Raw genomic sequence first — 13,943 nt, 5'->3', positions numbered from 1 at the left:
CAGACATGCCAGGAAATCATATAAAAATTTTATCCTTTTCAAAAAAGTAGCTCAAAAAAGATTCTTTAAACAGTAAAATCATTAAAAAACCTTGAACAAGCCCCCAAAATTAAACCCAGGAAAACGAAGAGCTGAAAAAAAGGCAGAGTTATTGGCTGATATTAGAAAATTTCGTCAAGAAATTAATGACCAAATTGACAAGCTAGAGAAAAGATCTGTAGATGAGATAGAAGATAAAGTCAAATGTCTTGAAGACAAGATTGAAGAGGGTCTCAAACAGCTACAAGCACATAAAGCCAATGTTACCACAGCTACTGATAAATTAGCATTCCCAAACCCAAATCAAGCTGATGGGTTTGTTAATGTAAAGATGGGGGAAGATGCTGCAAATATTGCTCAAAATTGTTTAGCAGATACAAAAAGGAACTGTACATCGAATGACTTAGAATTTCAACTTGACAGAACAATTCTTAATCATCTAAATGAAAATGAAACCCTGGGAGTAAAGAAACCTTCAAAGACTGCTAGCACTTTATTTCAGATTACAGGACAACAATCATATTGTGTAAATGTTTCATCTGATAAATATGTAAGTGGAATTGAACATTCTTGCTGTCTGGAAGATGGTACAATAATTCTAGCTGATAACAACAACAACAAGCTTAAACAGATACACGGCTACAACTATACTGTCACAGATTACTGTGATCTACCTGAACAACCATATCAAGTTTGTATGATAGATAACACACAAGTAGCAGTAACTTTGCCATTACAAGAAAAGGTTCATTTTGTTTCTCTAGAAGGAGAAATGACAACTACAAACAATATTAAGACTGATTTTCAATGCTATGGTCTTGCATACACTTACAAAAATTTATATATTTCAGATTATTTTAGATCAGTGTATAAGTATACATTGTCTGGTAAGAAGCTTAATAAGTTCAGTATGAGTCAACGGCTGTGCTCTAACATATACAGTCTAGCTGTCAGTCAAGATGGTACAAGGATTTATGTTGCTGGTCATCATACTGGACTGATAGTACTGGACAATAATGGTCAACTTATTACAATATACAATGGTAAACAATTGCCTGGGGCTAATTGTTGTTATATCTCTGCAGCAGGTAGTGTGTTGGTATCTGGAAATGTCTCCAATAATGTTTTACAGTTTACATTTGATGGTGAGCTGATAGGGGAGGTTATAAAAGCTGATAGGAGAAGAAGTCGAATTTTGTCAGTTTGCTGTAATCAACAAATGTCTAGGATGTTTATAAACAGAGAGGACAGTAACAACATTGAAGTATACACAATAACCAGTGCATGAAATGATTCAAAACTACCATCTTATCATGGTGTATCAACAACATATTCTGAATCAAATGTAAAACAGAATCTAGAAAGATATAAAGTTTGAAAAAAAGGCATGACTTGTACTGTAAATCTAGCTTGTATCAAAAGGTCATTTAAAAGAAAGTGACAAAACACTTACTATATTGAAATCAACATATTTTATGGATATAAACCACAAGATGAATTAAACTCATATTTTCAATCACAAAATATCATTTTACTCATTATTTCAACAATCACTAAGATTTTTTTATTTTTGTTTCATTTGAATCATGAAATAAACAAGTGATGAAATCTCATAATTTCAATAATATTTTTAGAGCTTCTTTTATGTAGAGCTATTTGTGAGTTTTTTTTTTTTCTTGTATTAAATAATAAACAAGAGCCATGACAATTTAAATTGCTCTAGTACTGTAAAGTATGGTATCGCCCAAGGATACTTCTTGTTGAGTTTCATTGAAAATTGTTTAAAAAGTGTCACCGAATTAGTCTGTTTAAAGAGGTTTCATTTTTTCCGTGATGTTAAATTTGTTTCAATGTTATGTCTTTGTTATTAAGCAGTCATTTTAATCCAGATTTTAAAAGTACCTTCTTGAATAAATGTTTGAATGCAGTGTCACTATTGAAACACACTTGTATTTCTATTATAAAGAAATATAGATAATGTATTTTTACCTGAATTTTACTATCTGTAGGTTATTTAATAATTAGTAGAACATGGATGCAAGACTAAAATATAAAATTAAACTTAAAAACAACCTATTTTTGCACTAAAAGATTAAAAGTGGCAGATACCAAGTACAATTGATTCTTGCCCGTTCTGAAAAGGACATAATATTACATGCATTTTTATTGATTTTGAAACAATGTTATGTAATTGAAAAAAAAAGAAAGAAAAATATTAATCCTATAATACTTTTCTAATAACTATGCTTCACTGGTATAATGAAAACAAAATAAATCAGAGTAGTTTTTTTTTATTTTGCTTTTATAATTTTCTTGTTTTCCACTTATCACATTATAGCTCCTAACATACATTTTATGTCTTGATATCAGTTTAAACAAGAGCCATGCCAACATGGCTATCCCTTGGCATTTGAAGAATGTATATGTAGTAGAGCAGAATAATTCAATTTTAAGAAGTCTTTTGATAATGAAAACAGATTGATGAAGTGATTACAGATTTGAAACCTATGTGAATACTGATGGCTGAAAATAACAATGGGCAATAACCGGAAAATGCAGGGTAGGTTATCATTCTTGTGTGCTGCACTCCTCCTCAATGAGATCTATCCACCTATGAAGTTTCAAGTTGATATCTTAAAGGCTTTTATAGTTATGCTCTGGACAAAATTAAGAATGAAAAATAACAAAGGGCAATAACTGAAAAACTATGCACGGTAGGGTTATCATTCTTGTGTGCTACACTCCTCCTCAATGAGACCTATCCACCTATGAAGTTTCATGTTGATATCTCAAAGGCTTTTTTAGTAATGCTCTGGACAAAAATTAAGCACGAAAATATAACAAAGGGCAATTACTGAAAAATTATGCAGAGTAGAGTTATCGTTCTTGTGTGCTGCACTCCTCCTCAATAAGATCTATCCACCTATGATGTTTCATGTTGATATCTTGAAGGCTTTTTTAGTAATGCTCTGGACAAAAATTAAGCATGAAAAATAACAAAGGGCAATAACTGAAAAATTATGCAAGGTAGAGTTATCATTATTGTGTGCTGCACTCCTCCTCAATAAGATCTATCCACCTATAAAGTTTCAAGTTCATACCTCTTACACTTTTTTAGTTATGCCCTGGACAAAAATTAAGCATGAAAAATAACAAAGGGCAATAACTCAAAATTATAAAGGGAAGAGTTATCATTCTTGCGCACAGCATTCCTCCTCAATAAGACCTATCCACCTATTAAGTTTCAAGTTGATACCTCAAATACATTTTGAGATATGCTCCGGACAAAAATGTCGGACGGAGGAACAGAGACTATTTCTATATCCCCCGGGCCTTGAAGGAGGGATGAAAAATGAAGTAATAAATGTATTACATTTATATGACTTAATATAGACAATAATTGTCATGTAAATACAATGTCATGTATATAAACAAAAACCAAGGCTGAAAACATGTATCAAAAAAGGAAAAAGGGAGATAAATCTTCTTTGTATATACGCTTATGTAATATGTGATGTGAAGTTACTCTTCTTAGAAGCGAAATAAAATTGAAATTTTTTCTTAGGATACTTATACCCTCTTCTTCATTTGCCATCACAGTTAAATATGTACATACTTATGCATATTGTATAAAAGTCAAGTGTTTATATCAAAACATAATATATCAAATAATAGTATTATAACTAATTGTTCCTGATTGCACAAGTTTTTCAAGTGTCACTGTGACTTTCATTTAATGAACTCAAAATCAATAGTGGTCATCCTCTAGTCACGATCAACCACCATAACAAATGTAAGGACTGTAGGCCAAAGCATCCTCTGGTTACTGGTCCATTAAGCTCTCAGTGGACAAGGCAAGACCTTGAACTTATCACCTCAAAATCAATAGGTGACATATACCATTCATGATCAGTCTCTACTCTTTACGGTGACTTATTCTTGGGTCTGTAGGCTAAAGCATTCTCATGTTATAGAATAGATAAGTTTTATGTTCAAGTCGATGGTGACCTTTATCCTTTAGACATAAAATTTAAGAGTTCATTTAAATGTCAAGGCCAACATTCTCATAAAAAATTAGGACTGTAGGCCAAAACTTTCTCTAGTAGTTGGTCAGACAAGCTTTTTGTGGTAAAGTTCATGATGACCTTAACATTTGACATTTAGATCTCATGATAAATAGGATTCATCCTCTAGTCCTGACCAACCTCCACACTTAATCTTAAGACTGTATGCCAAAATGTTCTATAGCTACCTAACAATCTTTTAGTGGTCATTTCCATGGTGAACATTTGACCTTTATGAAGTCTGTTGTAATCAACAAGTGTCTATACGTGTATTAAAGCAGACGGAATGATAACAACATTGATGTGTATGATATCTCATCAGTATAACAAAAGAATAGAAACAAACATTGCATCATGGTGTATTAAAAGACTATTCTAAATCAAATATTAGACAGCACCCCTAGAGGGATATAAAATGTGCAAAAGCTTTCAATGGTTATTGAACTTACTTTTTCACGGCAAATTTCTTTTGAGCATATCTGGCTGCTATTGCAACAGAATTGAAGAAACAAAACCCCATAGGTTTTTCACACTCAGCATGGTGTCCCGGTGGTCTAAAACACAAAAATATATTTTCGTTCAAACTTTTTGTAAATGGCTAATATTGACTTAAGTTTAAATTATCAAATGTTTTACATATATATGGGATTTTGATTTACATTGTTAAAACCTCACATATTTCAGTGTTTTCAAAAATACATGTAATAGAAAATAAAGTACATGTTATATCTTATACTAGACTTAAAGTCACATTCACATTTGACTATTACACCTCTTTCCAGCTTTGCTTGTACAGAAAGACTTTCTATACCCTCTAACCTGACAATAGCAGGCAAGTAAACCCATCAATCTACTGTATGCTAGCTGACAAACTTTAAAACTTAACAGAACTCAAAGTCACTGGTCAGATTCAAAGCTATATCTACAAAAGGCAGCTGACTCAATGTGAACAACCTTTACATTTCTGCCAATGAGGCCTTTTCAAAGCAACCTATAACTGTAAGATCAAAATGTTTTGCAAGAGATTTAAAAATATGCCCAATGAAACACATGTTTATAAATAAACAATAAATGACCTGAATAAATGACCTGAAATATATGAAATATAAAACTATCAACATACCTAACAATCGCTACACCATTTCTTGCCTGAAAGAAAATAGTAAATGATCATTAGACATGATGATAATTTTATTTGTAATCTTTAACATGGTAATTTTAAAACACTGCCAAATTACTGTATCTACAGTGCCTTTTAATCTCTCAAACTTTCAATTTAATAAATGTACACTAAAAATAGTTATAAATACTATCAAAAGAATATAACAAAATTAATATATTCACTCAGAATCTTCCCTGAATTAGGATACAAACCTTTCCTGTATGGAAACACATATGTTTTAAATTATGATATACACCTGACTTGCCAGGAAATTTATAATTATTAACAATACAGATCTACAAAGTGAGATACAGTTTACAGGATACATACCTGCCCTGAAAGAACACTGTCAACCAGCCCGCATAGCTCAATTGGTTAGAGTACGAGACTTGCAATCTTGACATTGTAGGTTCGATTCTCGGGCTGGCCAACTAAAAATTACTAAACAGTCTTTCCGATGAGATTTTAAATCAAGGTCCCGTGTATCAGTGCTTACACTTGGCACACTAAAGAACCAGGAGAAGCTCCTGGAACTAGGGCATCTTTCTGTTTAAGTGTCCTCCACTATTCTTCAAAATCTAAAATGACTAACACACTTCTGGAGGACTCGCCCATATGTGGGGAGTATAAATAAACTTAAATACACAAAGAACTCAGTCTGTATGGTTTAAATAGGATACATACCTGCCCTGAAAGAACACAGTATGTACAGTGCCTGCCCTGAAAGCATAAAGTCTCTACAGTTTAAATAAGAAACATACCTGCCCTGAAAGCGCACAGTATGTACAGTTTAAAAAGGATAGTGCCTGCCCTGAAAGCATACAGTCTCTACAGTTTAAAAAGGAAACATACCTGCCCTGAAAGCACACAGTCTATCACATTTAAGGTGCAGCCAGCTGCCATCCTTGCACAGATGTATGATTCCTGTAGTAAAAATTCAATATATGTATAATAAATATTATCACATAAATGTATATATCATCTTTGTAAATACTCATATTCAAAGGTTATATTTTCATCAAAAATTATCACAATTAAAAATCCAATTAATTTATAACTTACTACAAGTTTTCTTTTAAATTATCGATTAATAAAAGACTTTTAACTAAATTTTGATTCAATTAAAATTCAAAACCTTGGCAACATTATTTTCTTGTAAGGTTATCAACAATTTACATAATTATGTCATTGACCTTTCAATATAGTAACACTTTTCAAAGTTTAAAAAAATTATTGCTTTTGTTATTTTTTATACCTTGCTATCTTATAGTCATGCCAACACTATTATCTAGTATGATATGCTATGTGGATATTCAATTGTCAAACATCTAAAGGTAATGTTAAGATATAATGCATAGTTCTCACCTTTGTAAGGTATATAGAATTATATTTATGTTGTAGATGTTTAAGTTCTAGCACTTCTTTGTCTTCTAGCTCTTTCATACATTGCACATGTCTCTGACTATATATTGATAGGAATATACATGGGTAATAGGTAATTATTTATAATATTGGATGCAGTGGCAAACTGGTTAAAGTGAGTGTAGGACAAAAGCCCTCACGGACAAAAGCCCTCCCGTCAAAAAGTGACAAGGCGAACAAAAGCCCTCCCGTGAAAATGACAAGGCGGACAAAAACCCTCACGTGAAAATGGCAGGGTGGACAAAAGCCCTCCCGTAATAATGACTTGGCAAACAAAAGCCCTCCCGTGAAAATAATAGGGCGGACAAAAGCCCTCCCGCAGCAAATACATATTTGTATGTTGAAAAGAAAATCTGTAAGTGTATATTTATTCATGTAGATATGAAGGATTACTCCTATGTGAAGTTAATATTAATAGAGTAATAAATGATGAAAAGAAGTTAAAATTATCTAACTTAAAAGTTAAAGACATTTATAAAGTGCCTTGTACTGAGTCAATTACTTTAAAAGTGACTTTGTTTTTTATGACACTTGTGTAAAAAGTTACCTAGTTAAACATTTCAGGAAGGTATATTCAGAGTAAAAGGTGGTTCTAGTTCATACACATACTTAGGCCAATTTAAAACAACAAGAAATATATGTAACAATTTTAATATGTTGTGTGCATTGAAAACACAGGTATTCAACATACATCTTTATTTTCGTGACGGGAGGGCTTTTGTCCCCCTTGTTAATTTCACGGAAGGGCTTTTGTCCGCCCAGGCATTTTCATGGGAGGGCTTTTGTCTGCCCTTTTATTTTCACGAGAGGGCTTTTGTCCGCCCTGTCATTTTTATTGGAGGGCTTTTGTCCGCCTTGTCATTTTTTGATGGGAGGGCTTTTGTCCGCGAGGGCTTTTGTTCGTTTCCCGGTTAAAGTGCCTACCCGTTATCATAGGAATCAAAGGTTTGAGCCCTATTTTGTTCACAACAATATCTAATTGGTTAGCTGTTGTACTCAAAAATGATTAATATAAAATATATTCAAACAAATGTTTCTCAATCAAGTTTAAATTATTGATATTGATGATAAAAATTTAACCATGGGATATTAAATTTTTATACATCTCACTGATAATGATATGCCTACTTAGGATTTACCCTATAGCCATTCACCCCAATTTAGTAATGATTAGTTGAATCATCCTGCTTCAATAATCATCGTGGCACCATCTTTTCTTTTTTCTTTCTTTCTTTCAAGAATATTTAAGTCAAATATATATGCTTTGTATAATATTTTTTTCCAGTTGGTGGTATGCATTGAAATACTATATCTTTTTTCAGTTTAAGGCCTTGTGTTACTTGTTTAAGAAAATGACAAAATTTATGTTAGCATAAATTGAATTAATAGAAAATCTCTTAGTCGAAGTATAAATAAACATTCCTCAGTAAAAAATAAAAAGATACCAATTAACAATTATCACTTACATCAATCTATTTACATCAATAACATGGAAAGCATAATAATAAAATACAAAAGATATTAAAAATTATTCATTCTGTTACACTGATAGTTTTCTTATTCTATCTCCAAATGAAATGTTATACATAAAAATAGAACAAATATATGCAAAACTAACACTCAAACCATATACATTTTCAATGCAAATGAATAGCAAAATGTAAAATATACAGTGGGTTGAACTGTCACTAAAGCGGGGGAAATCGTCACTGACTTTGGTTGAGTCATAATGGGGTGAATCAACTGTGAGGCAAATCGTCATTTTTAGCAAATCTATCCACTGGACAGAATACAAACAGATATAATATTATTCATTTTGTTAGTAACTTGGTATTTTGTTTATCCTATAGGTGACCTACAGTAGACCTATTTTCAAAATCACCATTTCAGTGGAAGCAGTCTGACCAAATTTCATGAAGATTGGAAAGTATACATGACTTTAAAATGTCTTAGATGTGAACAGACCAGATGATGCTCAACAGAAGCCTGTCATTTGTTGTTTTAGGTACATAAAGCTCCTTTACAGTTACAAGAACATGTTTGTAGACAGACAATAGAAAAGTAAACAGTACATAATTCATTAAAACAGTATGTACCTTCACTTTAACATTAAGATAAGACATTTGGTATTTGTTGGTTTAATGCTTGAAAAAATGGCAAATTTATCTCAGACTATTTCTCTATTTAATTTGTAATTGAAAAACACTGAGTTTAAAAGATTCTTTCTGATTCTATTCTTTTCATATTTACAAGACTGGGGTAGTTTTTGATAACAGATGAAAAAGCTTACAGTAACTATTAATTAAAGTTAACACATATCAATATATAATTAGTTAATTGCATAAGCTTAATGTGTTTTGGAGTTGTGGAGGCATGCATAGGTCATGAAATTATATGATAAATCACCACAACCATACATCATATAGAATGTTTCCTAACTAGGCAAGGAAAGCAGGAATGTATACTTCAGGAATTCTGGAATAATCTTAGATTTTGAGCTCTTTTTTTTCTAAATCTTACATTGTTCACAAAAACTGGTACTTTTTCACCAGGTAGTGTAAATCTCTCTTGGAAATGGGACATCTGTTCAAGACTGAACATTTCTGTTGATTTCATCTCTTCAATAAACATTGCACTGACATAACAAAAAAATAAAAATTACCAAAAATACCTTGAAAACCTGCTTAATTCTTGAATTATCATGTCCAATTTTCAATTTTGAGCATTTCATTATGAAGTTTTGGGAGAACAAAGTTAACTTTAAAGTTCATTAGAGAAGTCTTGTAAGACAGCATGAAAGTGTGTACTGACCTGACCCTATAGTGGCAGTACAAGTTTTGCATGCTCAGTTGTAAGAGATTATATTTATAGACATCTTTTGATAATTTCAGGCTCAGTTAGTTATACCTAATTCACATCTTATCTAATTATAACATTTATAAATTAAAGGCCTATAATATAATTTTAATGTCTGTTGTGAGTGATAAGAATTTCAGTATAAGAATACAAAACTATGGAACCCAACAGTACAGAAAGTCTAGTCAGAGTTCTAGTAAATGCAGACTGACTTGGCTTCATTCTGGTGGCATGTGCACATCATTAATCAAATTATTGAACTTCTTTTTTAAGGGACACATTCATACAGTTATTTCTTAATTTAATTATTTAATTTAATTCAATATTTCTTGTTTTTCACCACAATGCTATACTTATAGAAATGTATATTTTTGTAGATGTATATTTTTGTAGAGTTAAACTATTCTATCAAGCAAACACAAATCAAATTTTACCTATGTACCAGCTCCAACTCCTCATGCTCTGCCAGTCTACACTGAAACCAAGAAATAAAAGTTAATGTAACATTTGTCTTTGCTGATACAGTAAGTCAACCTTAACTGCATGTACTCCTACCTAAAATATATATATATAGTTTTAGACAATTTTAGTTTTAGACAATTTAATTTCTTTTTGTAATAATTTGGTTTTTTGTGTCTGTTTCATATCAAGGGCTTGTTTAAGACCTTATTTTCAGCAGTACATTTATTAGCCCCCATATAATCTTGATAAACAACTTACAAGCCCTCTACAACCAACTTCCTAATTTGCCTCTGAAAATCACTGAATTTTTATCTTAACATGTTATTTATTAACTTTATTTTTAAGAAATGTAATTCAAAAAGTCTAAAAAGTGTAACAACTCATAAATAAAAAATATAGGATAAAATCATTTATGTAATCTACCAGTATTCAACATACGAGGGGTTATCCAAAAATACGTGGACTTTCTTTGTTGTGTAAAATATATTTGAGATATTAATTTGAAATTCTTACACTGCTTAGAAGAATTAATTACAAATAAACACAGAAAAATTCATGTGAATATCTTCTTACATTACAACAATATTTCATTTTACTATAAACACATATCGGAGACAGCGCGCACTCCAAAAAGTTATTGACATCAACGTTATAATATTAACGTTACAACTTGTGCTTCAACGTTACGCAGTCAATGACGCGTTACTGCTTCTCAAAGTAATGTCCATCACTAATTTTTTATGCCACTTTAACAGAAAATGATCGTGAAATTTTCTTTTCTCCGTGTGTCTGCTGATTTTTATCAAATGTTTTTGTAGGTGTCATTCCCAAATCCCAACAAAAATTTATGTTTGTTTATTTTTTCAAATTACCGCGTGTCGTCATTTTCCCGTTGTTAACAATAAAGGCGTCTGGCGTTTCTAGCGATATAAACAAATTAAACGGAAATGACGTCTATTATTTTAAAGAATTACTTAAATGACAACATAGAAGAAATATGCGATGTTCAGCAGGTTTTCTACGTTAATTTTTTTTAGTTTTTTAGCAAGAAATATACGATGACTTGCTGCTCTTTTCTACCGTGCGCCGGGTGCCGTTTATGTGCTAATTTAAAAGCAATATTAAATCATTATTTATTGACACAATTAACTGTTCCTTTCAAAATGTGTTGATTATATTCTACAATGTATGCTGATAAATTTTCATTACAATACACGTTGACGTTCAAGAGATAATTAAAAAGTCAACGAATTTTTGGATAACCCCTCGTATATTTGAATATACTACATACATACATAAACCCTATCATATCTAAATTTGTAGAATTGACTCTCCCTGCTTTGAATTTGGACTGGTCTATTGTAGTTTTAGGGGGTTAAAACAAAGAAGATAAAAAAGATTAAATCTAAGCAGCCAACAGTATAAAGTCTGTTCTGAGAGCACAATATGTGCAGTCAAACTAAGCTCTATACTGTAGGATGCTTAACTTCAACATTTTTATATACCAATCCTTTACTTGAATAATTCCTAAGTTCCTAAGTCAAAGGCCAAGTCAATTATATTGTTTGCTTAATTTTAATATTTTCATCAAAATCCCTTACTTGAATAATGGAAAGTTCCAAATTCAAAGAGCAGGTCCATATTTCAAAATATAGCAGAGTAAAGGTGAGTATCACTAAATGTTACTATATTTATACCTGTAGCTGTAGGCATCTCTCTAGAAGTCCCCATTCTCGATGTTTGTCATAAATTCTTGATATTCTCTCAGGTTTTTCTGGGTGACTACATATAGAAACAAAATTTCAACATAGTTATAGATTTAAATATTACATAAATCAGATTTTTTAACTAGATTTTATTAATATACATAATTTTAACATCCAATATTTTACTAAATATCATACATGTAAAACTGATAATTTTCTCATATAAATTTGTTTGCCGACTTAGTTGGATAAATATCATTCTAACACTATTGGAAATTTTTCTATATAAACAAAGAAGGCCCGAAGCGTGCATTATTCTGCAACAATGCACTCGCCGTTCTTTTTATCTCCCTGTGTATTTTCACATTGAGGGCGCCATTTTGTTTGAAAAATCTGATAAATAAAAACAATTTTTTGTCGAATTTTGTTGTGAAAAGTATCTAAAATGATAGAAAATGGTCTAACTAAGAAAATAAATCCGAACACCAATATCTTTAATTCAGTCGTTAACGCTGTACAGACGTTTAAAGTGTTGTTTACGTGACGTCAAAATGTAGCGCCAAACAGCACGTGCAAAACAATCAAAATCAAGTACGCTATTTTAACGTCGCAGACGAGTTAAGTTTTAAAAAATTTATTTCACTTTTAATAATTTGTATTTCGCTTGGAAAATTATAGACTGAAATAAAATAAACAAACAAAGTTTTATCAACATTTTCAAAATTCGTTATTCTCAAAATGTTTCTACACACGGTAGATTTAACAACAGTTTTTTTCAACCCACTGGAACGGCCTTTAAAGAACGTTTCTATTGGAAAACTCTGAGGCGGAAACAAATTTAACCGCCAAACATAAAGTCCAACTTTATAATAATAATTATATTTTTTCTTGACGTGTTAGAATGGAAATAGATATTAATTCTTCGTGCATTATTGTTATAATAATGCACGTTTTTTCGTTCAAATGCTTTATAATTACTCACTCAGGCCTATCGGCCTTCGTGATTATATTACTACGCATTTGAACTCAAACCGTGCATTATTCTACAACAATGCACTCAGAATTGATATCTATTTCCTAAATATATCATCTTTTTTAGAGAAATCACTTTGAACTATTATGAATGTATATGTTGAGAAAAAGAATGATGACCTACCCTGGATTTCCAATAGCTCTGTGAGCCTTCATTCCTTTGTCATACACCAAACATGTCCTACAATGAAGGAAATTATAAAATAATGCAAAATCAGAAAACTTTATTTAACTCTTACACTTTTTTTTGCTATTGTGAGATAGTGGCAAAAATATTTTTGCTTGAAATCAATACAGTTCTGTTTTAATTGCTAGTGTATGACATTTGAAAATGAAAATATTAAAATTGAACAGCAAATGGCATAGAGCCTGATTAGATTGTATGGATGTGCAGGCTGGCCTAGCTTCATACAGGTAACACAAGCTAGTCACTGCTTGCATTCAAATGATCATCACCTTACCTATGTGGTGGTACAATCAGTGATCATTTTACTGCAAATTTAGAAAAAAATGCTTTGAAATGATGACAAAGATGTATTATATATTAACCTTTAAAGAAAAACAGATATTTTAAATAGAGCTATATCTTTTTTAAATCAGAATTTAAGAAGAGCAAGTCAATAGGTATTCTATCGTTTAGTTATCTGTTTTTTTGTGGTATTTTTTTTTTATCTCATTCAAAAATACACACATAGCTCTTAACTTTTAGTAAATAAGTTATTTATGTTAACTTTTATATTGAAGTGATTTCTCCCTCAACTCAAGTTAAAGAATATTGAAACCATTTGTGCCTGTTATTTTTTTTACTGTTATTCAAATATTTATTGCTGATACGGGGTACGTCTGATTATCATAATAATTACATGTATCTTTTATAGATTAACATTTTTAATAAAACTAATACATTATCTTATTCTTGTCTTAGAAAACATGGAAATATCTAAAGGATAAAAAATAGTAACAACGTTATATATAACTAGTTTAGTTTATTTTCTCACTGATTTATTTAAATAAAGAATTTTTAATTCCCTGTTGCTTGTTGATTAATTGATATTTATTTTTGACAATGAGTATTTTTAACCTTTTTTAAGTAATTTTAACTCTAGGAGAAATTTATCTCTTATCGTAAAACATAAGTAGCAAAGAATTACTAGATGCAATTTTCCAGTTCCTTTCGTTCGCGGCCATATTATTCAAGTA

The 13,943-nt window shown here is 31.0% G+C and overlaps 1 protein-coding gene across 5 annotated transcripts in view; it reads right to left on the bottom strand.

Moving 5' to 3' along the window:
- The window catches only part of LOC132737217 (histone deacetylase 6-like), a 76,733-nt gene that overhangs the window by 42,036 nt on the left and 20,754 nt on the right, over positions 1–13,943 (bottom strand). For 3 of the 5 annotated variants that reach the window (XM_060724480.1, XM_060724482.1, XM_060724483.1), the window contains 7 exons: positions 12,868–12,924; positions 11,703–11,787; positions 9,978–10,018; positions 9,208–9,322; positions 6,118–6,189; positions 5,227–5,252; positions 4,553–4,657 (listed from right to left, as the gene is read on the bottom strand). In XM_060724480.1, coding sequence (XP_060580463.1) covers positions 4,553–4,657; positions 5,227–5,252; positions 6,118–6,189; positions 9,208–9,322; positions 9,978–10,018; positions 11,703–11,787; positions 12,868–12,924 — 501 coding nt within the window. Of the gene's footprint in view, positions 1–4,552; positions 4,658–5,226; positions 5,253–6,117; positions 6,190–6,630; positions 6,728–9,207; positions 9,323–9,977; positions 10,019–11,702; positions 11,788–12,867; positions 12,925–13,943 lie in introns of all 5 variants that reach the window. The other 2 variants (XM_060724481.1, XM_060724484.1) reach the window with 1 other exon arrangement.

This window comes from Ruditapes philippinarum, unplaced genomic scaffold (assembly GCF_026571515.1).
Source record: "Ruditapes philippinarum isolate M1 unplaced genomic scaffold, ASM2657151v2 ctg3297_1_1_1_1, whole genome shotgun sequence".
In the NCBI taxonomy this organism is placed as follows: Eukaryota; Metazoa; Mollusca; class Bivalvia; order Venerida; family Veneridae; genus Ruditapes; species Ruditapes philippinarum.
Note: the sequence above shows the minus strand (reverse complement) of the source record. Positions and strands in the feature narration are given on the sequence as shown.